We start from the raw sequence: 26,550 nt of genomic DNA, 5'->3' as shown, positions 1-26,550 counted from the left end.
ATTTTCAATCTCTGATTAGAATAGGACTGGGAGTCAGTGTCAGGTATGGGCACCTCCCACAGAAGCCCGCAGCTGTTTCCCCTCAGCTGGCCCCTCTCAGCCCTAGACAGGGCCCCAGTGAGGGTCTCCTTCCTAGCACTCCCTGTGGCGTCGGGCAGCAGGACACACACTGGCCGGACAGCTGCGGGCTTTGTGGGCAGCCCGCCCAGGGAGGCTGGTGCCGGTGGGTGAGCTCGTTCGAGTCGCAGAGGTCGGGAATCTGTGACGTTGAAAGTTTCGGGGGACTTTGCGTGGTGGTGTTGGTTGCCCCTAGCTCTGCTGACTGTGAGCTCTGTGGACTCATGGACACCATGAGAGCAGTTTTGCTGCTGGAAAGTCCAGGGTATGTTCCCCGCATGGCTGCCCACGTCGAGTCCTCCACGTTCCACATGTATGCCAGCACTAGGGTAGTGTCCAACACAGACTCTCAGGAGCCCTCAGACCTTAAGAGATTAGAAATACGCATGCACCACTGTCTTCACGCGCCTTTACCAGCCTGGTGGTGACCGGACCTCTCCCAGGAAACTCCGGGGGCCTTGAGGACCACCCAGAGGTCTGACTGGGAGGTGGTCAGTGGCTCAGCTTCCTAGTTGAGGATCATGCTCTGGGTGGTTGGTCAGTTTTGGTTTTAGTCCATTTCCTGTGTTGCTAGTCCTCGAAGCCCTCGGTCCGGGTGGTGGGTGCCGGTGCTGCTCTGGCCAGGGCGGTGACTCGGGGTGCTGCCTGGCCGGGTGTGCTCCGGCCTTACCCTCTTGGGGCGCTGTGGAGCTTCCTTGTGACCTGGTGTGCTGCTCTTCCTCGCAGGTGGTACAAGAGAACGAAAACGTCGTGTTCTGTCTGGAGTGTGCTCTGCGTCACGTGGAGAAGCAGAAGTCCTGCCGCGGGCTGAAGCTCATGTACCGCTACGACGAGGTCAGTCCCTGCTCTTGGGGGTGGGGGTGAGGGGCAGCCTGCATGGCAGTTCTGTGCCTGGTAGATAACCAGGGCTCTTCAGGCCTCAGGCGCCCTGTTCTCAGGCTGAAAACCCATGCAGGCCTCACGGTAGGATCCCGAGGGGAGCGGGGTTCCCGTACAGCCCGTACACTGTGCATTTGGATTTCAGAGATGGGCTCTAAGCAGGGCTGAGGCTCTTCCTGCAGCAGTCCCCTGGCTTTCCCACGGGCCCCACCACGGTGGTCTAGAGTCAGACCCTTTTTCGTGGTCACCTGTCTCAGGCACGGTGGGATGGTCGGCAGTGGAATCTCCACTTGTTGCCAGCAGCCCTTCCAGGCTGGGACAGCTGGAAGTGTCTGCGGACGATGGGGCAGGTGGGCCCCATGATGTGAAATCCCAGTGTCTTCCTGCAGGCCTCGCTGTCTTCTGGAGAGAGAGGCCATAATGATGCACAGCCTGTGCAGCTGGGGGCCGCCCTGAGCGGTGGAAGTCGTGGCAGCAGCGCCTCTCACCTGCTCGGCCCTCGTTCCCCACGTGTGCTTCCCATGGACTCTGATGAGGCTGGTTATGGGGAAGGTCGCCACATTGTGGTCATGGCACATTTGAGGCAACTGAGTGGGGCAGTTGCTGCTGGTATGACTGTGCAGGGCCTGGTGTGTCTGGAGGCCCAGGCAGTGGGGCCACGTGGTGGGTCTCACTTGATAAGCCTTTAGCTAAACGACTGGAGAGCTCGAAGAAGAGCTCTTTGCATCTGTTTTTTTTTTTTAAAGATCATGCATGCTGGGGGAAGGCGATAAGCACCTTGCCGTCCCTCCTTCACCTCAACAGCAAATGTCCAGGCACAGCCTTCGCAGTGGCTGAGCATGGCTCTAGCACCTTGCTGGGCGTAGGCAGCGGCATGGGGAGGCTTCCTCCGGCTGCCTGGAAAGGGTTGTGCTTTTCACCGGCAGCCTGTTTCTGTAGCCAGATGTCTTGATGTGACCAGAATCCTGGGAATAGAATGGCATGCAGGGGCTGTCTGAGACCCAGTGGTTGGTTTTGATGAATTAGAGAGGAGCAAAGGCATTTAGAAGGTGCGGACTTGCAGCGGCTGGCATAGCGCGATGAGTGAGTCTGTGCCTGTGTCCCCTGTGGAGTTGAGCTGTGCATTGTTTTTTTTTTTTTTGAGACGGAGTTTTACTCATGTTACCCAGGCTGGAGTGCAATGGCGCGATCTCGGCTCACCGCAACCTCCGCCTCCTGGGTTCAGGCAATTCTCCTGCCTCAGCCTCCTGAGTAGCTGGGATTACAGGCACGCACCACCATGCCCAGCTAATTTTTTTTGTATTTTTTGGTAGAGACGGGGTTTCACCATGTTGACCAGGATGGTCTCGATCTCTTGACCTCGTGATCCACCCGCGTTGGCCTCCCAAAGTGCTGGGATTACAGGCTTGAGCCACCGCGCCCAGCCTGTTTTTTTTTTGTTTGTTTGTTTTGAGACAGAGTCTTGCTTTTTTGCCCAGGCTGGAGTCTAGTGGTACAATCTCAGCTCACTGCAACCTCCATCTCCCAGGTTAAAGGAATTCTCTTGCCTTAGCCTCCCAAGTATCTGGGATTATAGGCACCCGCCACTACGCACCCAGCTAATTTTTGTATTTTTAGTAGAGACGGGGTTTCACCATGTTGGTCACGCTGGTCTCGAACTCCTGACCTTGTGATCCACCCACCTCAGCCTCCCAAAGTGCCGGGATTACAGGCATGAGCCACCACGCCCGGCTCATTACTTGCAGAGACCGTTGCAAAATCTTGTTCTCACCCTCCCAGTGTGCCCAGCACACAAATCGCCCAGGTCCATGCCTGCTGACGTGGGACAGTCTGCTTTAAACAACCCCCTTTGTGGGGTTGGTCCGGGGAGCACACCTAGATTGCAAATCCCTGAGCTCATGGCTTGTGTTCTCATGGACAGTGAGGCTCCTTGTGGAGTTTGGCGCCATTTGTGCTCCTGGCCCTTGCAGGCTGGCTGAGCAGGGTCCAGTGAGTGGGGTGTTGGGCGGTCGCTGCCAAGCCTGCTGTGAGGGCGCTGGTCTGGGGCAGGTGCTGTCCACCTAGTGGGGCACACACAGAGGGGGGAATGCTGCCCTCCCGTAACCGCACACCCCTGCACACCCGGCTCCTCCTCATGGTCAGGTAGCTGTAGCCCTCTAAGTGGGTTTTAAGGCAGCTCATCCACTTATCCGTTATCAATGTTTATCATCAGTCCCTCAAGCGGTCACGGTCACAGCTATTGTGTTATTAGATACGTGGCCCACCCCTTCCGAGGGCACTTTTAACTTCTTTGTGATGGGAGCCAGCTGTCACTGTTCTCCACCCTCATCATCTCAGGGGCTTTCCAGAGAGCTGGAGATCATGCCCTCAGACGTTTCTTTCCATGGCTGGCTTCCTCCTCTCCTGGGCTCAGTGTGGTTCCCAGACACCCCTGGCGCAGAGAGATGCTCGTGAGATGCATGTTTGCTACTCCCGCCCATGGTTTGTTTTTTTTTTTTTTTTTGAGTTGTCGGAGTTTTGTGCTTTTTTTACTGTTGGGGTTGGAACTGTCGGATATAGGCGTCTCTTGGGCTAACCCACCCGCTGCCCTCCAATTCTCCTGCCTCAGCCTCCTGAGTAGCTGGGATTACAGGCACACGCCACCATGCCCAGCTGGATTTTTGTATTTTTAGTAGAGACGGGGTTTCACCATGTTGACCAGGATGGTCTCGATCTCTTGACCTCGTGATCCACCCGCCTCGGCCTCCCAAAGTGCTGGAATTACAGGCTTGAGCCACCGCGCCCGGCCCGCCCATGGTTCTTTTCAAAAATGGGATGATGACAGGATGTACTGTGTGAAAGTTACACACATAGTTTTGGTGCCGACAGATAAATGATTCTCTTGGGTGAATTACAGGGATGCTGTTTTGTTTGCTGCAGATAACAGAAGAGGAAGTAATAGAAATATGTATAGGTGACAAGTGTTTGCATTTATTGGCATGAGCAGGTTAAGTGGCTGGTAGTTAAAGTGAGTCAAGCAGCTTGGGTATTTGTGTCACCATCAAGGACGCAACAAAGCCCCTGGCGGTCTCTTTGCTGAGTGCTTCCCTGCCAGCCTTGCCCTTCTGAGCTGGTTAGCCCCCCTGGGAAACCATGGTGGAACTGGGTGCTGGTGATGATGAAAGGGCCGGGCATGCAATGTGGCATCTGGTGGAGCTGGGAAAGGGAGACGCGCTGCCTCTGAGCCTCTTTGGGGCATTTTAAAAGCTGTTAGTTGGCGTGGTGGAGGGACCCCTGTCCGCTGATCTCTGCCCTAGACCTGCCCCTGCATGGCTCTCGGGGACAGAGCTCTTGTTATTAATTCTGTGTCTTCCTTTCACCCCAAACAGGAACAGATTATCAGTCTGGTCAATCAGATCTGCGGCAAAGTGTCTGGTAAAAATGGCAGCATTGAGAACTGTCTCAGTAAACCCACACCAAAAAGAGGCCCCCGCAAGAGAGCCACAGTGGACGTGCCCCCCTCCCGGCTGTCAGCCTCCGGTTCATCCAAAAGTGCTTCAAGCTCATCATGAAGATGCCAACGCCCGTGGTCGATTTATATATATTTTTTTGTAATTATTATATTCTAGTTTGGAGTACTTGCTGTAGGATTCAAGCTGTCTTTGCACTAGCTCTAAAGAAGATTTTCTTCTGGTTTTAGAGAACTAATTTTGTTTTAGCATTAAACTGTTGAACTTTTTTTTGTACTTAGAAAACCTAGATACTGCAGTCAGATTTTGGAAACTGCCGTATAGTCACTGTTTTAAAAATCCTTGAGGGGCTGTATTAATTTGTATTGCCCCTGGCTGACAAAAAGCCTTTTTGTTTTGATTTTTTTTTTTTTTTTTTTTTTTTTTTGTAACTGTTGGGGGAAAAAAAGGCTTTTTAACCCATTTTTGAAGAGGGTGAAGTTTGGAGAACAAATTTAAAAACCATCAGTCATGTGAGCAGATTTTTTAGAAGGGATAGGAGACACACGCACACACGCACGCACACACACACACACACACAAAACTTGAAAAGAAATGGCTTTGCTTTGGCTGTCGTTGTCTGCCGTGGCCAGATGAGCTTGTGATCTGGGAAGCCGGGGCACCCCCGTTTTGTTTCTCTGGGCGGTTGTGGCAGCTGAAGGCGGACGTTGTTTCCTGACCACAGGCGGAACGAGGAGCCGGGAGCGAGTGGGCTCTCCACCAGCACATCACTATGCATCTGTTCAAGGAAGGAAGGAAGGAATGCCAGCGAGGAAGACGGAAGAGACTGCCTGCCTTGGAGGGGTCACGTGAGGGAGACCTGTGCCTGATTTCATTAGGAAATCCATTCTGTTATTTTTTGGTGCTGTTGGCTACTTTATCAAAAAACCCTTCAATAGCATCCTTAAGATATTTAAAAAAAAAAAAAAAAAAAAAAAAGGAAAAAAGTGATGGAAGCCGTAAGTGCTTCTTGGTCATCGACGTGCAATCTTCTAACATTCCATCGCCATCTCACCGCTTCTTGTTTGACACCTTCACAAGTCAGCATTAATCTTTCTTTTTAAATTTGTTTCCTTTATGATCACCTATAGAGAGCCACTAGGAGGCCTGCAGTTCTTTTTGAATGTGAAAATGCATTTGCGCTCATCTTGTCTATTTTTTCTCTTCATGTTGTAACAAAAAGGAAAAAAAAAAAAAAAAATCCCATCCCTTTTGTACATACGCCTGTAAATTGTTTTAAATACTTGAGCCTTTTTCTCGGTGGGGGGTGGGGAGGGGGGTGAGAAGACAAGATGAAGAAAAGCCTTACATTTCAGTTTCTTCATCGGTTGGAGTGGATGCTTACAGGGTTTTTCTTGTAACATTTATAAGTGCTGCTTACATCACTGAACAACAACAACAAAATAATAATGGAGTAGCTGTTGCCCTTCTCCGGTTGTGTGTACAGTATGTGTGGAATAAAAAAGGGAAACTGTTTTCACAAGCTGTTCTTTGTTTCATAATTGGATTCATCAATCCCGTAGCTACCCATGTTGCACTGAGCTTGCCAGTGGTGACTGCCAGGAGCGTCCTATGATCCACTTTGTTGGTTGTTGTTGCAGAAGACTGAACTGTTTTGGAATATTTAACAATTACAGAAACAGAGTCAAGTGTTTTCCAATGTGGTTGTCCGGTTTCTATGGCCTTGCTGTGTACTTTCCCTCTTTTTGACAGTAAACTTCTGCCTATGGCTTACAGTTTGACATTTAATTTATTAGCGCTGCTCTGCACCCTCCCTTGGGAGGGAGACTTCATGTGGTTTATTGCGAGTTTTTTGTTTACTTTTCAGGTTTGTACTACAAGGTTTAATAATAAAATCAAAGTTTTTGGACATTTGTCTGTCTTGAAGATGACTGAATGGAATGAGCTCTCTTTTCTCATCCATGGGCAGGGGGCAGAGGATCCCTCATGCTGCAGTCCTGCCCCGCCAGCTCCCACCTGCTGCTGGGGTCCCCCTTCAGCAGAACCTAATGGTTTCCATGTGGCCCAGGCGGCTGGGCCAGAGCTGGTCACGGGCTGTGGCCATCTCCCCTCATCTCCCATTGAGCGTGGCACCCCTGCTGAGCTTCCATGATGAGATGACGCTGGGTGCGTTGAGGGTGTAATGGCTGCAGGCAGCCCCCCTCATCTCGATGGGGCATCTGTCATCTCTCCTGTTAGGCTGGAGGAGTGATGATGGAGGAAACACATCGCCAGGGGACCAGTTTCTTTCCAGGAGAGAGAAAGCATGGAGGATTGCTCTGGGCTTGCTTCTGTTCTTTTGGGCACCGGGGTATGACAGTAGGGTTTGGACTGGTTGGCTGTTGTATTTGATCAAAAGAAAACCCCCTCTGAAATGGCTGTTCCCTGCTTCACGCAGAAGTGAGCCCTGTGGAGTCTCCACAGCCTGGCCCAGGCCCTGCCCCCATGCCACCTCCTGGGGCAGCCCCCAGTGACCTGCCCCATTACCGTGGCCTTAAGGATGCCTGTTTTTAGAAACCTTTGTGTACAAACTAGCTCTATTTACTGATTGATGTCCTCACCTTTATTGTTTGCTGTTCTTTCAGTTTCTCACATATTATTGCCAATTATGTAAAAATCAAGACCCTCTAGAAACAACCTGGCTTTCCAGGTGGAATTCCGCATACAGCCAAAACTGGATTCCATGTCCCAGTTTAAGAGTCGCTGTCGTCACTACCATCCGTAGCGGCCTCTCTGTCGGTGTGTGATGTGGCCAGGGCAGTGTCCACCTGAACTTCCTCCTCATCAGACTGAACAACAGGGGACTCCCCACCCTCACTGATGTCCTGGGCAGCCGTTTCGATGCAGGTGGAGGACGAGGAAGGTGGCTTGGCTCGTAATTCTGAGGGATTTGGAACCTGGAGGGTAATGTCATTCTGACAGGCACTGGAATCAGGCCCTGCAAAACAACACAGGGAAGAACAAGCCCTGTCATAAAAATGTTTGCGATTTAGAATTGCTGCCAGTAGTTGTGGAATGTGCCCATCAGGAAAGGGGTGTGTGGGTTAGGGACCTGGGGCCTGCAGAACTAGGGAACTGCCCTGGAAGACACTGCCCTGAGTGATGCGAGGTGGCTGCAGGGCGACCCTTCTGTCTCCTGATGAGTCAGCCACTGTGACAAAGATCAAGACTATGGTAACGCGCATCTTTAGGAGCAGTCCCGTAACCCTGATGATCTAGACTGATTTTTTTTTCCCTTTTCAGTAATATAGAGAGAGAAGCCAGTGCTGAGCAAGTCAGAATTATTGACCTTTGAGCAGTTCTCCAGTTTTATGGAACTAAATAGGCTCTTCAAGGAATCAAATTCTATATGCAAATTCTAAATGTTTCCTTGTCTCCAGGTGAGGGTTCATTCTGGTTTCCAGTATTCTGGCCTTCTCAGGCTGGGGCCAAATGCACCCAAACCCCTTCTCTTTCCTGGGATGACACAGTTCTAACAGACTGCCAGGAGAAGGGGGTGGGAAGTTTAGAGGAAGGGAGACCGTGGTAATAGTAGAAGCTTCTAGAGATGGCTACGGTGCTGCTGGGAGCTTTGCCTTGACCTGGCCAGAAGAACTAGTCAGAAATTTAAAACGCACCGAGCCCAGGTACAGGTATGGCACCTGGGTAAATATTTGCTATATGAATGTGAAAAAACTTTGAGAGGGCATGAAAGGAACTGAGTTTTAAAACACAAGCCAAGAACTGGACACACACCATGGCTTTGCCCAAAGTGGACGTGCCCCTAAACGCCTGCTGCACAAAGGGGAAGAGTTTCGTGTGAGTCCGCACCTCCCTGCAAACTCCGGTCCTTAACCGTAAGCAACAGACTCAAATGGACTTCTGGGTGGTAAAGGAGGGAAAACAAAAAAGCTCTGTTTACCAAAGTTACCGGAGTAGAACAGGTCAAATCTTTGGGAAAATTCATGACAGAACCACCACTGTTGCAGCTGCCACACAGGAGCCGGGGGGCCAGGAGCTGGCTGTAAGCTTAGAGGTTGTGCGTAAGTGGCTGGCCGATGATTCACATGTATCGATCAAGCCCTGGTCAGTTATGCAAGTTTGTCAACTCCTACCTAAGGCAGGGGACAGCACAGTGTTATCTTCTCCACCCGAGTTCAGGAAGACGTCTAGGGCCTCCTGGTCGGAGATGTCCATGAGGTCCATCTGCTCCAGCATGTCCACGTTCACTTCCATGGACGACATGCTGCCTATGGGCTCTGCGAATAGACGAGCAACATGAGAAAGGACACTTTGTCTTTAAAAGGGGAACTTCCATTAACATTAGGCTAACTGCATTGCATTTTCTATTCAAAATGGAATTTGAAGCAACGTATCAGTAGATGACACATGCCAGTCTGGTACTTTAAATGCATCCTCAATCACCCTTGGCACCATTATTACCTTTTACGCTTTCCTTAGCAGTTAATCTGCACATCCCCAGCCCTTCGGAGTGCTACAGACAGACCAGTCTCTGCATTAAGCGATTCCTGGCTGTTTGGAGTAGGACACTTGGCCCGTCTCAAAGAGGCCAACATTCCTGCAGCAAGTTAGCAACCGACTTCCCTGCCAGCCACGGCTCTGCTTCCGGCCTACAGGTCCCTGAACCTTCCAGGCAGGCACAGTCCTCTAATTGCAAGTGGACTTTCCACTGCCTTGGAACATTTCTCAGGCCTAACGGCAGAAGGGGTTAAACATCTGTAAGCTGCATGAGCTCCCTGCAGTGGAACACAGACTAGGAGAAAATACCCAGCTCGCCAACAGACGACCACAAGAAACAGCTCACGCCTAGTCAGCCTCAGCACAGGCACTGAACAACGGACCCCCACAGGTCTTCACTCACAGGTAAACTACCTCTGTCGTCCAGGAAACCACAAGCCACAGAAGTTATCCTAGCAATGGGGATGCCTGGCAGAAACAAATGCAAATTGTTTCTGGAAGGACCCTCTCTTAACCTTTAATACAAAGTCAGTCCCAACCCAATCTGGCATTTGCAACACACGTGAAGTTAGTCACTGAGTGAAGGGCAGCAGAAATACTCGAGATGGCTGTTCACATACTGCAGTCACAGAAAAAATGTAGTCAAAAAAGGTGTCAAAAATAAGGACAGACGAAGAGACAGAGATCTAAAACCTGGGGCACAGTCACAGCCCAATAGAAAAATAAACAAGAAGGCAGACTGAGTAAGTCTGCCACAATGCAGCATAGAAAAACAATCTGAGAGCGCCTAGCCTAAGAGGCATGGGAGATGCAGGAGCGCAGCATCTGGTCACGTTTCAATGTGAGAGAACTCAATTCAAAGAAGCTGATGATTTCCCCAAATCGATGAAAGACCTCAGGACCCAGATTTAAAAAGCAAAACATTCCAAGCAAGATGAAAGCAATCCTCACCTACCTCAATTGCTTTGAAGTTGAAGAACATCAAAGACCAAAGGCTCTCTAAAAGGCAGCCAGAGAGAGAGGGCAGGTTAAGAAAGAGAAGGAAATAATTAGGATGACAGGCAACTTCTGAACAACAGTAATAAAAGCCAGAAGACTGTGGAATAAGTTCAAAGAGGAGAGAGGAATGTCATCTCTAAAATGGTGTAACATTAGATATCATTTAAGATCCAGGAGAAGATAGAAGCGCAGACCAAGAAGAAACACAACATCGTGAACCTGCTCTTGCTAGAGGCACAGAGAAGGAAGGTTGGAGTGCAAGAAAGCATGTTAAGCAAAGAGACCTGTGAGTGTGTGCGTGAAGGTCAAACCTGGACTTCAGCGGTCATAACCAGGAGTCACCGGGGCCAAATTACCCTCCTGAACAAAGACACAAGGGCGGGAGAGGAGGGTGCCCGGAGCGCAGCTACGTGAGATCGCAGCTTCATCTGGGAGGAAGGTGAGTTTCACTATCTTCAGGCTCACAAAATGATGAAGGTTCAGCGCTCCAATGAGAGGTAAGAGTAACTCCTAATTGTGGTTGGGGCAGAAGCATCAGGGTTTAGATGGTCCCATGCTTGGCAGCAGCATTGCAGCCACCTGAACCAGCCTGCTCGGCCTCAGACTTGGCCAGGGGTTGACCTCAGCCACACAGGGACACCAGTTCCCTGGCCTTGATCTTCAGGGCTGACTGGTCAGGCCTGTTCTTTTTGGGAGCAGTCTTCTGAGGGCTGTTTCCCTTGTGACCTATGGCGGTCTTTTGCCAAGGTCTTTCTGTCTTTTAGATTTTAGCTTTTGCTTTGACCTCAGTTTTGAAAGTTTCTGTCTGTGCATCATGAAAAGGGCAGGAGTATAACTTAGGAGAGAAAAAGCTGAACTAAGTAGCATAGGAAAAGCTTTCAGGAAAGTTCTATACCACCAAATAAGATGGTAATGGGTGTGTCAGTGATCACAGTAAACGTCACTGAGCCAAACCTGCCACTTATGAGATGATATGACTGAAATACAATGATAAAATGCGGCTACCTTCTGTTTACAGGAGACAGATATGGAGACACGGAAACATTAACATTTGTCTTAACAAATGGAAATACATAATCAAACAAAGCAGATTATAGCTCTATTAATATCAAAATAGATTTTAATGGGAAACAAAAATAATATTGGGAGAAAGACTGGTACTTAATGACTTACAAATGCTTGAATTCACCAGGAAGAGAGTCCCAAATTTCTATTTTTGGTTATATTTTTAAAGTAAAAAATGGCAGACTGACTGAAAACATAACATCCATAGTCTTGGAGGCATATTACTATACCTATCTGATGACTGACATCAGCAGTCCCAAAATTAGTAAATCGAGATGCCATTCTCCAATCACAATGAAATTTAGTTAGAAATCGGTAACTGCTAGGAAAACTTCCACATATCTATTTTTTAAAACACTTATAAATAGTTCACAAATCAAATATGAATGCTAATGATAAAATTTACCCAGAAATTACTAATATCAAAATTTGCAGAATTCAGCTAAAGGGGTACCCCTGCAAGAAATTCATAGCTTTGAATGCCTTACTAGAGAGAAATGCTGAAAATCAAGCCTGAATATTCAACTTGGATTAGAAAAAACAAATGCCCAAAGAAAGCAAAACTGAAGAGAAGTCAATGAAACAGTACAAAGAACAAAAAAGCTAATTCTTTAGGGGAAAAATGCTTAAAAATGGTTATTTCTAGGTAAGACTCATCATAAATAGAGACAAAAGGAACAGAGGGCACATTAACATTAACAACAATCGTAAAGCAAACCCAACCAGGAACAAAGCTATGAGGGAAGAGCGCACTTTGGGCAACACTTTGCTAACAAATTTGACAACTAAAGATAATCCCATGAAAAACTTGCCAAAATTAACAAGAAATAGTAAATCTCAATCTTCAGAAAAAAGAATTGGTAGCTCTTCAAACAGAGAAGTCAGTCACTGGTCTGAGAGAGCATCAGAGGCAAGTTCTACTGAGCACTCAGGAATATGAGAGGTGCGTGCCTGCAGAAAACGAATACCACTAAAAGGCCCAGTGTGTGTCCGTATAGCAACTTACTGCAATTCCGGTCAAACTGTGACATTGATACCAAAGGACAAGACCCCAGAACAGTCATGACAACTATGAAGATGTGCAGGGCAGGTTGGGAATGGCTCCAGCAGACTCACTAGAAAACATTTTCTCCGCCCCAGCACTGCTGACACTGCACCGGATCGTTCTTGGCTGGGGGGTTGTCCTGGGGAGGTGGGATGTTTACCTGCATCCCTGGCTTCTGCCCACTAGAGGCCAGCAGCACACCCTCACCCCAGGCACGACAAGCAAAATGGTCTCCAGATATTGCCAAATGTCCCCTCTGGGCAAAACTGTCCCCAGCTGAGCAGCAGTACTTGATGAGTAAGTATATAACAGTATGGTTTTGGCTCGGAGGTAGGCGGTAGAAGAATGGAGCCAAAAAGAGGGCCTTGAAGACACCCGAATATACAGAAACTGCCAAAGGTGTTGCTTCATTCCAACAGATTAGCAAAAATTTAATAAATCTGACAGTACCAAGTGCTGACAAAGATGTAATCAGAACATGCATACGTGGCTGGGGAGACTAAACTGGTGCAAATGTTTTGGCAAGAAATTTGACAGAATCTAGTGAAGTGAAAGCCACGCCATTATGACCAGTAATTCCTCTCTTACTTATATACCCTAAAGAAATGGTTCTCCAAGTGTGGTCCCTCTCAGCATCACCTGGGAACTTGTTCATGATGCAAATGCTCAGGGCCCACCCCAGACCTGCACAGTCAGAATCCCTGCGGTGGGCCCAGGAATCCATGTCTGAACAGCCCTCCAGGGGACTGTGAAGCTGCTCAAGTCTGAGAACAGCTGGTCTTCAAGCAACTCTCATGCATGTGTACAGAGAGACAAATCATAAGAATGTCCAAGGCCGGGTGTGGTGGCTCGAACCTGTAATCCCAGCACTTTGGGAGGCCCAGGTGGGAAGATAACTTGAGCTCAGGAGTTTGTAACCAGCCTGGGCCACACAGTGAGACCCTATCTCTCTAAAAAATTAGGCATGTTGGTGCACACCTGTAGTCCCAGCTACTCAGGAGTCTGAGGTAGGAGGACCACGAGCCCAGGAGTGCCAGCCTGCAGTGAGCTATGATCACACCACTGCAGTCTCCAGCCTGGGCAATCGAGTGAGACCCTGTCTTAAGGAAGAAAAAAAAAAAGAAAAAAAAGAGTCCGGCTGGGTGTGCTGGCTCACGCCTGTAATCCCAACACTTTGGGAGGCGGGCTGATGATGAGGTCAGAAGTTTGAGACCAGCCTGGCCAAACCCGTCAGTGAAACCCCATCTCTACTAAAAGAGAGAATACAAAAATTAGCCAGGCATGGCGGGTGCCTGTAGTCCCCAGCTACTCAGGAGGCTGAGGTAGAAGAATCACTTGAACCCGGGAGGCAGGAGGTTGCAGTGAGCTGAGATCGCATCACCGCACTCCAGCCTGGGCGACAGAGTGGAAAAAAAAAAAAAAAGTCCATGCCAGCATTGTTTTTATTTAATATGAAAACTGGAAACAAACACCCATCAATACAACAATGAATATATTTGTTCAATGGAAATAAATACTTAAAAACGGAAATCAGGGCCGGGCGCGGTGGCTCAAGCCTGTAATCCCAGCACTTTGGGAGGCCGAGGCGGGTGGATCACGAGGTCAAGAGATCGAGACCATCCTGGTCAACATGGTGAAACCCCGTCTCTACTAAAACTACAAAAAATTAGCTGGGCATGGTGGCGCGTGCCTGTAATCCCAGCTACTCAGGAGGCTGAGGCAGGAGAATTGCCTGAACCCAGGAGGCGGAGGTTGCGGTGAGCCGAGATCGCGCCTCCTGCGTTAAAGCAGGAAAAAAAACAAAAAACCCCGCCAAAAAAAAAAAAAAAAAAAAAAAAAAAACGGAAATCAAATTAGAGCTGAGTGTATCAGTATGGATGATTCTCAAAATCATATGCACTTAGGTGCGCTTTTGCCTGTTAATTCTAACTTTATTGTAATTTTGTCACTAGCCACAAACCTCACTCTCTTCCCAGGGTACTGGGTCCACTCTGGAGCACCCCAGAGCTGAGTCAATCCCTCTGGAAGCAGGGGCACCCCTGGCTCCATAGGATTCCACTTTGCTGAATTACTGGTTCAGAGACACAGGAGCCTGAAGTCCATGGGAATACAGAACCAGAAACCCCAGGCACAGACCAGGACATCTCTGAGGTGATCTATTAATAAGTAACTGCATCGGCAGGATACCCTCACACTCAGCAATAAAGTGAAAGCAATAAAAATGCTTTTCTAAGGAAATGGCAGTCATGTCAGGCAGAAGATCAAACCTAATTATGTCCTAACAGCAGGGAGAGCTCTGCGGAGAATGTGGTGGGGCCCAGGCCCCCTCTGCTGCCCAGCCCTCCCAGCACCGCCTTCAGTCCTCAAGCCTGAGAGGCTCTGTGCTTGGGGGGCCATCAGGCCTCAGCACCATCCAAGTGGGCAGAGACGTGCCTTCACCCCTTCCTCTGATGATTCTCTGGTTAACACTTTCCATGGGCTCATCTTAATTAGCAAATGATCCTTCTGAATGTGAAATTCCAACTGCTATTTCTGATTTAATGGAATGGGCCAAAACACCATGTTCGCTGTAGAGGTTTTAAAATTTTGATTGATTCTCCTAAATTAATACTAATCCTTGGAGACGAAGATTCCTCCTTAAGAAAGGCGCTGTGGCTCGTCAGGCTGGGAAGTCTGAGCCGGCTCCACACAGCCGTGCAATGAGATGCCTGATTCCCATTTGTGGCTGTGCCTCAGCTCTAGCTGAACAGAAAGCTGAAAAGACCAGGGCCTCCAATTTTCTTCTTCAAAGCTTTCAAAACCATATATTGGCAACATGTCCCTGACTTCATTTTTTACCTTAAAAAATGAGCCCAACATTTTCTTGGAACTTAATCTTTGAGATACTCAAAACCACAAATTTAAGCCCTTAATATTTCCTTGCTCTCTGTCCTGCAGGAATCTGCTAGACGCATTCTCTCTGGCAGCCCGGTGCCTTGCTAGCTGCAGAGGAACTGCAGGGCACGCCCGTCCACAGAGCAGCTCCTCCAAGCCTGCCACGCTTCTACCACAACATCGTCCTCGTGGGTGTGCGCCGTGGCTCTCCCTATCATGGGAGCTTCTTGGAGGCACTTTCATTTCTCTGTGCTCACCAACAAGTGCTAAACTGAAGGAAGACAGAATTCAATTGTTTAGCTATCAGAGTTTCTATGACTGTCCCATCATCACTGCACCTCTTCTATGACATAAAACATTGGTGCAGAATGTCATTATGTTCAAATCTGTGGGTCGGCCAGGGTATATCTGTATGGACTGAATGTGTCCCTCCAAAATTTGTATGTTGAAGCCCTAACCCCCTCATATCCTCATATCCACTATGAGGATATTTGGAGTTGGGGACTTTGGGAGGTAATTAAGTTAGATGAGGTCATGTGGACATGGCCCCTGTGGTTGAGATTAGCCCTAATACCAAGAGATAGCAGAGAGCTCCACCCTACTGCTGGCCAAGTGCACACACACACAGGGAGAAGGGGGCCGTCTGTAAGCCAGGAAGAGATCCCTCACCAGAAGCTGATCACACTGGCACCCTGATCTTGGATCTAAGGCCTCCAGAACTGAGGGAAAATAAACGTCTGCTGTTGAAGTCACCCAGTCCATATTGCTTTGTTTTGGCAGCCCGGGGTAAGACAGTGCCCTTCTCTGCTTCTTCCCATAACAGGATAAAAATCCCTGGAGCAGACTCTCTTCTTCCTCCCAAAGGAGCCATGGAAGGCCACTCTACAACTTGGAGCAAACACGGAAGTACCAGAATCCTGCCTGTACACTCAGAGGATGGACGCAGGTTCGGGGGGTACAAGAATGAAGAAGGCTGACCCTAGAGACAACGCTGTCAAGCTTCAAATCTATACTATGCACTGGAAAGTAAACAAGCATCATCCACACAACGGACTGACTGCGCCCTCCAGTACACTCTAAGGTCTTCAGGTACTGCTATTAATCTGTTTTTCTCAACATTATTTTTCTTCCTCATTCTTGGATTTCTTTAACCTCTCCTGGGAGGGGACACAGAACTGGGTAACAAGAAACACTCCTGGGGGTTTGTGGTTGGAGGCAGGACAGAACAAAGGCCAGGGCCAGGCAGGCCTGGTAAAGGATGAAGGCTGGGATTTGGGGATGAGGGAGGTGTCCAGGAGGTAATGACATGTTCAGGAGGATGGGAGGGCAGGAAGATGGGGGAAGGTTTGGACAGTCTCCATGCTGGCTAGGGTGACTGGCGAGGCAGCCATGCTGCACTGGGTTCTGTACTCAGACTGGTCCTGCCTGTGTGGTGTAGGCTGGAGGGAAAATGTAAACTCCTGGCACTACTGCACCTCTGAGTCACTGAGTTCTCCAAAGGAAAGGGTCCAGTGTCTGGAATTCTTTTCTTTTTTTTTTTCAGACGGAGTCTCACTCTGTCACTGAAGCTGGAATGCAGTGGCACGACCTCGGCTCACTGCAACCTCCACCTCGTAGGCCCCTGTCTCAGCCTCCTGAGTAGCTGGGACTACAGGCATACGTCCCCACGCCCAGCTAATTTTTGTATTTTTTTTTTTTTTTAGTAGAGATGGGGTTTCACCATATTGGCCAGGCTGGTCTCCACCTCCTGACCTTGTGATCCGCCCGCCTCGGCCTCCCAGAGTGCTGGAATCACAGGTGTGAGCTACCACACCCGGCCATGGACTTCTAATCAGCTCATTCCTACAGCACTATTTACTGAGGGAAAAAACTGGTGGATAAATCATGATGAAAAGATGAAGCCTTTGACACACAAACTCTCAAAGTATTTTTAACAACAGGGGGAAAGAGCCCTACATAACATGACAAAAAGGTAGAGACAAAGCTGTACATACGTATGGTCCAGTCTGATAGAAATTAAAAAAGCAGACTCCGAGACTAGAAAGAATACACTGAAAGCAGTAATAGGGATTATTCGGTACTGGAGAATTAAGGGCAATTTTTCTTTTGTCCATTTTGGTAAACTTGCAGGTTTTCTAAAAGCACAATTTGTGTTTGTAATTTTTTTTTTTTTTTTTTTTTGAGGGAGAGTCTCCCTCTGCTGCCCAGGCTGGAGTACAGTGGTATGATCTCAGCTCATTGCACCTCTGCCGCCCGGGTTCAAGCAATTCTTTCTGTGCTTCGGCCTCCGGAGTAGCTGGGCTTACAGATGCCTGCCACCATGCCCAGCTAATTTTTGTATTTTAGTGGAGACAGGGTTTCACCATGTTGGCCAGGATGGTCTCAAATACCTGACCTCAGGTGATCTGCCTGCCTTGGCCTCCCAAAGGAATTACAGGCATGAGCCACCACACTCAGCTGTGTTTGTAATCTTTAGAGATAATAAAAAAATATATATCTTTAACTAAAGCCTAGACTGATTAGGAGAGGCAAAATAAGTGCAAGACAGAGATGGCCCAACGCACACATTTTGGTTGCTGGAGTCTAATAACAGAACGGGACTTCTCAGGACTATGCCCCACACCCTGCTCTGGGGAGAGGGGCCTAATACCACCCTGCACAGCTGGCAAGTCCTTGCCCCAGTAGCCCCGGCCCCCACTTGCCTCGCCGCTCTGCAATCTGCAGGTAGCCTGTGGACAGGTACTGCTCCATGTCCTGCTGGAAGGCTTCCTCAAAAAACTTCTGCCGCTCCTTCAGCTTCATTTGCTGGGTGTGCTCCATTTCCAGGACCTTCTGGGCATGCTCTGCATCTAGTTCAGCTGAGGAAACAGAATGACCCGGGTTAGGGTTTGAAAAGGGACTAAGGAAATGGGTATAAACAGCTGCTCACAGCCACCCTCTAAGTGGATGGTGTCACATAGCGTTGACAGACGGGCTGGTGCCCCGACTGCATGTACAGCTGGCCTCCTTGCCCCCCAATCTGCTGCACTTCTTCCCCACACGTGGGCGGCCAGGCCCTTTACATGTGCTGTTCTCTTTGCCGGAACGAACTTCCCACCTGCATCGCCCATTTGTCAGTCACAAGCAGCTGTTCGCCTTCCAAGATCAGCTTCTCAGCTAGTCCTTCTCACTCCAGTGGGACCTGCTGCTCCATCCAGCTGTTACCACATCCCTGTGTTTAAACTTTTGCAGCTGACTTGCAAATTGCAATGCAATTGCTAAGGACTTGGAGTCCCTGTAAGACTGACCATATATGACTCATTTCAGCTCCGCTCAGTGCCTGGCACACAGCTCTCAAGAAATGTTTGTTAAGAGCAAGTATGTAACCATGGAATATTATTCACCTTTAAAAAGGAAGTTAATTCTGACACACACTATAACATGGATGAACCTTGAACATATATGCTAAGTGAAATAAGCCAGTCACGAAAAGGCAAATACTGTTTGGTTCCATTCACATGAGGTACCAAGAGCAGTCAGGTTCATGGAGACAGGAAGAGTGGGGTTCTCAGGGCTGGGGAGAGGGCATGGGGGCTTAGTAGTTAATGGGTATAGATTTTCAGTATTACAAGATGAAAGGGAGACGGATGGTGGTGATGAATGTAGAACATGAATATTTAATACCACTCAGCTGTACACTTACAAATTATATGTACACATAAAATGGTAAATTTTACGTGTATTTTACCACAGTAAAAAGTTGGAGGAAAAAAAGGTAGGTATGTAGCCATCATGGTGTATTAGAAAGTGCTTAGTCTTGGCTTTTTAGTGTTTTTTGACCACCCAATCTATTCAGTTAACCTTCTTATCTGAAAATTTGGGAAATATTAACCCAATATTGATACGAAAGGATGTAAAATAATTTTATAACGTTTAAGTGCCCAATGACCTTTCAAGGTAGGCCTGAGTAAGTAATATACAAGGCAAAAACACTAACATAACCTTGGCCTGGTCATTCAAGCAAGAACCCCAAATCTCCCAGCTTTAAACACTTGCCAGTGGTTTAACCTTTCCTCAAGGCATGTGATATGGTTTAGCTCTGTGTCCCCACCCAAATCTCATACAGAACTATAATCCTCACATGTCAAGGGAGGGAAGTGACTGGGTCATGGGGGAAGTTTTCCCCATGCTGTTCTCATGATAGTGAGTAGTTCTCACAAGATCTGATGGTTGTGTAGGTGTCTGATGGTTCTGCCTTCACATGCTCACACACTCTGCCTTGTGAAGGTGCCTGCTTCCCCTTTCGTCATGACTGTAAGTTTCCTGAGGCCTCCCCAGCCATGCAGAATTGTGAGTCAATTCAACCTCCTTTGTTTATAAATTACCCAGTCTCAGTTTTTTTGTTTTTTTGTTTTTTTGTTTTTTTTTTTAGCTGGAGTCTCACTGTTCCCTAGGATGGAGTGTAGTGGCACGATCTCAGTTCCCTGAAACCTCTGCCTCCTGGGTTCAAGCGATTCTTGTGCCTCAGCCTCCCAAGTAGCTGAGATCATAGGTGAGTACCACCATGCCCAGCTAATTTTTTGTATTTTTAGTAGAGACAGGGTTTCACCGTGTTGGCTAGACTGGTCTCAAACTCCCAACTCAAGTGAGCTGCCTGCCTCAGTTTCCCAAAGTACTGGAATTACAGGTGTGAGCTACCACGTCTGGCCTCAGATATTTCTTTATAGCAGTGTAAATAGTGACTAATTGTAGTAAATTGGTACTGTAGAGAGTGGGATCTTGATGTAAAGATACTTGAAAATGTGGAAGGGACTTTGGAACTGAGTAATGGGCAGAGGCTGGAACAGTCTGGAGGGCTCAAAAAAAAAAAAAAAGGAAGATGTGGGAAAGTTTGGAACCTCCTAGAGACTTGTTGTTTTCAACCAAAATGCTGACAGTGATTTGAACAATGAAGTCCAGACTGAGGTGGTCTCAGATGAAGACGAACAACTTATTGGGAATTGGAGTAAAGGTCACTCATGCTATGCTTTAGCAAAGAGACTGGTGGCATTTTGCCCCTGCCCTAGAGATCTGTGGAACTTTGAACTTGAGAGAGATGATTAAGCGTATCTGGTAGAAGAAATCTCTAAGCAGCAATGCATTCAAGACATGACCTGGATTATACTGAAAGCATTCAGTTTTATGCATTCACAAGGAGATGATTTGAAATTGGAGCTTATGTTTACAAGAAAGGCAGAACATAAAAATTTATATAATCTGTAGCTTGACGATGCGATAGAAAAGATAAAAACTCATTTTCTGGGGAGAAATTCAAGCCAGCTGCAGAAATTTGCATAAGTAATGAGGAGCTGAATGTTAAGTGCCAAGGCAATGCATGTCTCCAGGGCATGTCAGAGATCTTGGCAGCAGCCCCTCCCATCACAGGCCCAGAGGCCTAAGAGGAAAAATGGTTTCATGGGCTAGGCCCAGCACTGGGCTGCTCTGTGCAGCCTTGGGACATGGCACCCTGCATTTCAGCCGCTCTAGTTCCAGCTGTGGCTAAAAGGGGCCCAGGTACAGCTTGGGCTATTGCTTCAGAGTATGCAAGCTGAAAGCCTTGGTGGCTTCCACATGGTGTTGGGCCTGTGAGTGCACAGAAGTCAAGAATTAAGGTCTGGAAACTTTGGCCTAGATCTCACAGGATATATGGAAATGCCTGGATGTCCTGGCAGATGTCTGCTGCAGGGGCAGAGCCCTCAAGACCTCTATTAGGGCAGTGCAAATGGTAAATGTGGGGTTGGTGCCCCCACACAGAGTCCCGACTGGGGCACTGCCTAGTGGAACTGTGAGACGAGGACCACCGTCCTCCGGAGTCCAGAATGGTAGGTCCACCGATAGCTTGCACCATGTACCTAGAAAGATGTGGGCACTCAATGCCACCCTGTGAAGGAGCTGCCCAAGGCCATGGGAGCCACCCCTTGCATCAGTGTGACCTGGATGTGAGATATGAAGTCAAAGGAGATTATTTTGGAGCTTTAAGATTTAATGACTGCCCTGCTGGATTTCAGACTTGCTTGGGGCCTACAGACCCTTTGTTTTGTCCAATTTCTCCCATTTGGAATGGGAGCATTTATCCAATGCCTGTACCATCATTGTATCTTGGAAGTAACCAACTTGCTTTTGGTTTTAAGGGCACCTAGGCCAAAGAAACTTGCCTTGTGTCAGATGAGACTTTCGACTTAACTCATCCCAGCATTAACCCAAAAGTCTTAAGACTGGGGAACTGTTGGGAAGGCATGATTGGTTTTGAAATGTGAAAAGACATGAGATTTGGGAGGGGCCTGGGGCAAAATAATATGGTTTGGCTCTGTGTCCCCACCCAAATCTCATCTTGAATTGTAATCCCCACATGCTAAGTGAAATACCCTCAGGTATTTTTTTATAGCCATGTGAAATCAACTAATACAGCATGGATGGAGAATACAAAAAATGAAATCAGGGTCAGACATTTACCATTATTGACCTGGTACATGGGTGAAGGATTATTTCTAAATTGCTTTTAGATCTTAAGTCCTTTGTACTTCATAGGGGTGCAGGCAGAATCCTAAGGTGGCTCTGAGACCTGCTCCCGGGTATGCCTGCCCCACATTCCCTAGGCCTGGGGCTGGCATGGATTTTACCCTGTGCCTAGGTGATGTCCATGGCATGGCTGACTCCTCAAAGGGGGAATGTCTGGGTGAGCCTGGCCTACCTAGGCTTGTGAAGGGCATTGGGCCTTCCTGAAGAAAGATGTGAAGCATGACAGGGATTTGACACAGGGCCACTATCTGCTGCTGGCTTGGAGGATGGAGGGGGCCATGTGGAAAGGAATGTAGGTGGCATCCGAGGTCTGAGAATAGCCCCTGGCTGACAGCAGGTGAAAGAAACGGGGCCTGCATCCCACAATCACTAGGAGCCCAAACTCTGGCAATGACCTGAAGAGCCCGCACACAGATTCTTCTCCAGTGCCTCCAGAAAAGAACACAGCTCTGCAACCCCTGATCTCAGCCTCATGGGATACTGGGCAGAGAACCTAGTAATGCCTTGCCTGGACTTCTCCCCTACATACTGGAAGCTGTTTGTTTTGTTTTAAACTGTTATGTTTCTGGTTACCTATTATACAGCAATGTGGGAGTACTCCAAACAGGCTGTCTGTATGAATCCAGGTCCCTGATGGAATCTGGTTGACTGTAAAATTGAAAAAGGACAACCTGAGTGCCTTCCCTTATGTAAATATTTCCTAACCCCTCCCCTGTGGCTGTGGCAGGCACCTGCTCTGCTGAGTTTGGCAAGATGAAAGGATGCTATTATTCCAGAAAATCCAGACATCTGTAGAAAGCTTCAGTACCTTTTGTTCTGGGATACATTGTAACAAACCATTTCCCCTAAGGCAATGTTCCCTCTGGTTCATCTCAGGGGAGTGTCAACATCTTAGGAGTGTTATCAAGACTGTTTACAAACACAGCAGCTCTTACAATGGACAACATAAGGTCCCGCCCACCCCCATATTCCCAGCACCACACTCACAACTCCCAAGTTCAATAAGCTGGTATGCATGGCAGACCGTAAAACCAGTGATGGCGTTTATCATCTCAATTAGGTATAATGTCTAATACTTAGAATACTGTGGCCTTCCTTCTTATAGTCTGATCTACATACATGTAAGAAACACAAACTAATGCTAACCAGAGCAATACAGGAAAAGCAAATTTTCCCAATTAGCATGTAATCACATGTATAATATTTCCTCTGTGCGTTGTGCTCACACTGTTGCCTTTACCGGATGCCCTGTCTCCATGTCCTGCCACCCTCCTCTCAGACCTGTTTATGTGGAGATGGTTTACCACAGTGGGAAGAGCTTCTGTGCTCACAGGTTTTGGGTTGGGCCCATCTCAGGTCCTACACTCCTAGCACCTCTCAGCACAGCCTTCCAGGCTACCTCTACATTCAGCTGCAGCCAGAGGAGCCAGTTTTGTCCGTGCTCATTGGGATGTACGGAGGGTCCCACCTAAAGGCCAGGCCTGTGTGGCTATGTTTTTCTGGTTAGAGTATTCTCTGAATCTCAGGGAACCACTAAGCCAGCACAGCCCAGCAGTTTCATGGAATTAAGGCAGCTCTTAACCCATAGGTGACAGAGGTCAGCATTTCAGGTCCCTAATCTAACATCCTTTGGGAGGACAATTGTAGGATGTGTTCTAAATGCTTCTCAGAGATCCTGGTAGGATGGCACATCCTCACTGGCTTTAGCAGCTTCCCCTCCTCACTGTCCTTCCCTCCTGCTTCTTGGAATCGCCTCCCAAAGGACCTACTGCAAAATCCTAGTCTCAGCCTCTGTTTCCACACAAACTGATTTCACCTGAGTTGCAACTTCCCCCTCCATACAAGTGCAGAAACAACACCTATTTCATAAGGTTGTTGGCAGGATTAAATGAGGTAGCAAACAGGAATCACCAGCATACAGTGTTGGCCAACAGTGGCAGCTAATATTAATACCAACATTATTTAAACAACAGCCTCTTGAAGACAGAGTGATAGGAAATATTACCAAGAACCAGGATTCACTATGCGCTGAAATCACCTGCTCTGGGTTCCAGTCAGATACTTAAGAATTAGTTACCTTTCAGCACTCTTAATAAATCTGCAAGGAATTTAGAGTGTACTCATAAGAAAAAAACTTGAACTGGAGAAGATGTCTTTTCACTTTTTTCGCTTCAGTTGTCAATGTATCTGTTCAAATCCTTCATGACTGCCAAGTGTATTAGAATAAGTCAACCCTAAAATATATTAAGTATGCTTCAAGTACTTCAAAGTTCAGCTAATCTTCTTTTAAAAAATAATTCCAGAATAGGCAGCTTGAAACCAAAGATCAATGCAGAAATCATCAAAGGGGTTTTAATTAAAGAATATCTTGTTTTAACTGAATTATGTTTTCAACAGATATATAACATAGAAAACGTTTCATTTTTTTCAAGACTACTTCTGCTTTAGAAGTTTGATTCTCTCGTGTTGCTGAATTATTGGTCCTTTAGTTTTTTTATCTGTTTTTTCTGTATCAGAATGAAATCCAATCGTCTCAACATTCACAGGGGAAGAGGGGTTAGATTAGGAAACTCAAAATGACTTTTAAAAAACAGAAGAAAAGGGCCGGGCATGGTGGCTCACACCTATAATCCCAGCATTTTGGGAGGCCAAGGCAGGCGGATCACGAGGTCAGGAGATCGAGACCATCCTGGCCAACATGGTGAAACTCTGTCTCTACTAAAATACAAAAATTTAGTTGGGTCTGGTGGTGGACAACCGTAGTTCCAGCTACTTGGGAGGCTGAGGCAGGAGAATTGCTTGAACCTGGGAGGCAGAGGTTGCAATGAGCCGAGATTGCGCCACCGCACTTCAGATTGGCAACAGATCAAGACTCCATCTCAACAAAAAAGTAGAAGAAAAAACACCACTGTTTTCAGTTTTAAAACATGAAATATGTTCCTCGGGCTAGGCATGGTGGCTCATGCCTGTAATCCCAGAACTTTGGGAGGTCAAGGTGGGCAGATCACTTGAGGTCAGAAGTTCGAGACCAGCCTGGCCAACATGGCGAAACTCTGCCTCTACTAAAAATACAAAAATTAGCCAGGCATAGTGGCTCACACCTGTAATTCCAAGTACTCCGGAGGCTGAGGCTGGAAAAATGGCTTGACCTCAAGAGGCACAGGTTTTCAGTGAGCTGAGATGGTGCCATTGCACTCTAGCCTGGGTGATAAGAGGGAAACTCTGTCTCAAAAAAAAAAAAAAATTAAAATTAAATAAAACTTGTTCCTCACTAGTTTCTGAAACCTCTCCAGCTGTCCTCATCAGCTCCCCACTTCATTTCAGAGCCCTTTTGTATCTTGGGGGGGGGAAGGGTGGGGGGGTGCTGAGCACTAAGGCAGCTTCACTGAGAACCGAGTATACCAGCCACGTATTCAGGATGACTATGATAAAGCACATAGCAGGCATTTCAAAATAGCTTTGCTGCCAAGCAGCTAGGAGATTTGCCCTGAGCGATGTGACTGAATGAGGATGTCCTAATTGTGCTGTGTCTACTGAAATCATCAACTGAGCCTGCATCAAGAAAACAACCAAATTTGGGAGTGGTGAAATGATGGAAGGAAAAAATTCAAATCTAGAGGTTTAACATCTGAATTTTAGAATGAGGACTGAAAAATCTAAATTACAGAAAAATTTCTACAAGCAAAAATGATCCCTTGCTCATATTAAGATGCCATTTATTATACTAGGGAAAGCCAGACAAATACAAAGATGTAAAGAATTTCAACAAACGGACTTCAGATTAAAAAGAAAAAATTCAAAACAAGATGCAGTAGTTTTTCTACGGCAAGTCAGGAATAATCATTTAATTCTATTATCAGCCCAGGTCTCTGTCTTTTTATTTCAACTCCAGAACATTGCTCAAGTTTTATCTGACTGCAGCTTCCACTTGAGATACCACTATCAATTTCAAATGGATAATTACTCAAAACAACAAAAAATTTCATTAACAGTGAAGATGATATAATCAATTCTCAGTTATACATTTTAATGGGGGCATAAGGGTAGCACAAGATATATGAAATTACAAAACCCATCAAGTTCATTTCAGGAATAAATTCAACATATTCTAGAACTAAGCCTTTTAACAGAGAGAGGTAATAAAATAGTGAGGTTTTAATAACTAAAAAAGGCTCCCAAACCTCTGGGAGGGAGGAAATGAGTCATGTGTAGAAAACTAGGATAAACCTCTCTGTTAAGAGTTCAAAATGTTAAAAGAGAAATAGTGTAACACTTGCTAAATATGAACTGGGAAAAATTTTAATAATCTCTATATTATATTAAAGATAAGAGCATTGGGCCAGGTGTGGTGGCTCACATCTGTAATTCCAGCACTTTGGGAGGCTGAGGCAGGTGGATCATAAGGCCAAGAGTTCGAGACCAGCCTGGCTAACCTGGTGAAACCCCCATCTCTACTAAAAATACAAAACTTAGCCGGGCACAGTGGCAGGCACCTGTAATCCCAGCTACTGGAGAGACTGAGGCAGGAGAATCATTTGAACCTGGGAGGCGGAGGTTGCAGTGAGTCGAAACCACACCATTGTACTCCAGCCTGGGAGACAGAGCAAGACTCTGTCTTTAAAAAAAAAAAAAAAAAAAAGGCATTGTTCATTCAAGGTAAATAAGACTAAACTAACTTAAATATTTACAATTCAGGTGTTTTTATATTGAGTTAGAGAATATGGGTTTTGTGATATTACATGTGACATGATCAAGAGAGAACTGTGAAATCTCTAACTCTCTAAACAATTTTCTGAACACAAATGAAACAAACATCTTTACAAGCTGTTTTTTGATGAAAACAATTGCAAACAGTCTGTCAAGTTACATAACCACTAGAAGACCACATTAAATTCTGTCAGTGGAACAGATTTTAAAAATTGGGACCTATAAATTTTAATTTTTTTTTTTTTTTTTTTTGTGAGATGGAGTCTCGTTCTGTCACCAGACCAGAGTGCAGCGGCGTGATCTCGGCTCGCTGCAATCTCTGCCTCCCAGGTTCTGTAGCTGGGACTACAGGCATGCACCACCACACCCACCTAATTTTTG

The 26,550-nt window shown here is 47.1% G+C and overlaps 2 protein-coding genes across 11 annotated transcripts in view; one reads left to right on the top strand and one right to left on the bottom strand.

The window, feature by feature from the left end:
* Positions 1-6,218, top strand: part of JARID2 (jumonji and AT-rich interaction domain containing 2) — a 283,238-nt gene extending 277,020 nt beyond the window's left edge. For 6 of the 7 annotated variants that reach the window (XM_032247772.1, XM_032247766.1, XM_032247771.1 and 3 more), the window contains 2 exons: positions 844-951; positions 4,365-6,218. In XM_032247772.1, coding sequence (XP_032103663.1) covers positions 844-951; positions 4,365-4,547 — 291 coding nt within the window. In that variant the 3' untranslated portion in view covers positions 4,548-6,218. The remainder of the gene's footprint in view (positions 1-843; positions 952-4,364) is intronic. The other variant, XM_032247767.1, reaches the window with a different exon arrangement.
* An 806-nt stretch (positions 6,219-7,024) lies between these two features.
* Positions 7,025-26,550, bottom strand: part of DTNBP1 (dystrobrevin binding protein 1) — a 142,652-nt gene continuing 123,126 nt past the window's right edge. For 3 of the 4 annotated variants that reach the window (XM_032247777.1, XM_032247774.1, XM_032247776.1), the window contains 3 exons: positions 17,628-17,783; positions 8,579-8,722; positions 7,025-7,422 (listed from right to left, as the gene is read on the bottom strand). In XM_032247777.1, coding sequence (XP_032103668.1) covers positions 7,178-7,422; positions 8,579-8,722; positions 17,628-17,783 — 545 coding nt within the window. In that variant the 3' untranslated portion in view covers positions 7,025-7,177. The remainder of the gene's footprint in view (positions 7,423-8,578; positions 8,723-17,627; positions 17,784-26,550) is intronic. The other variant, XM_032247773.1, reaches the window with a different exon arrangement.

Source organism: Sapajus apella, unplaced genomic scaffold (assembly GCF_009761245.1).
Source record: "Sapajus apella isolate SASKATOON/1434 unplaced genomic scaffold, GSC_monkey_1.0 scaffold63, whole genome shotgun sequence".
Taxonomy (NCBI): Eukaryota; Metazoa; Chordata; class Mammalia; order Primates; family Cebidae; genus Sapajus; species Sapajus apella.
This window is presented reverse-complemented; position numbering and strand designations above follow the sequence as displayed.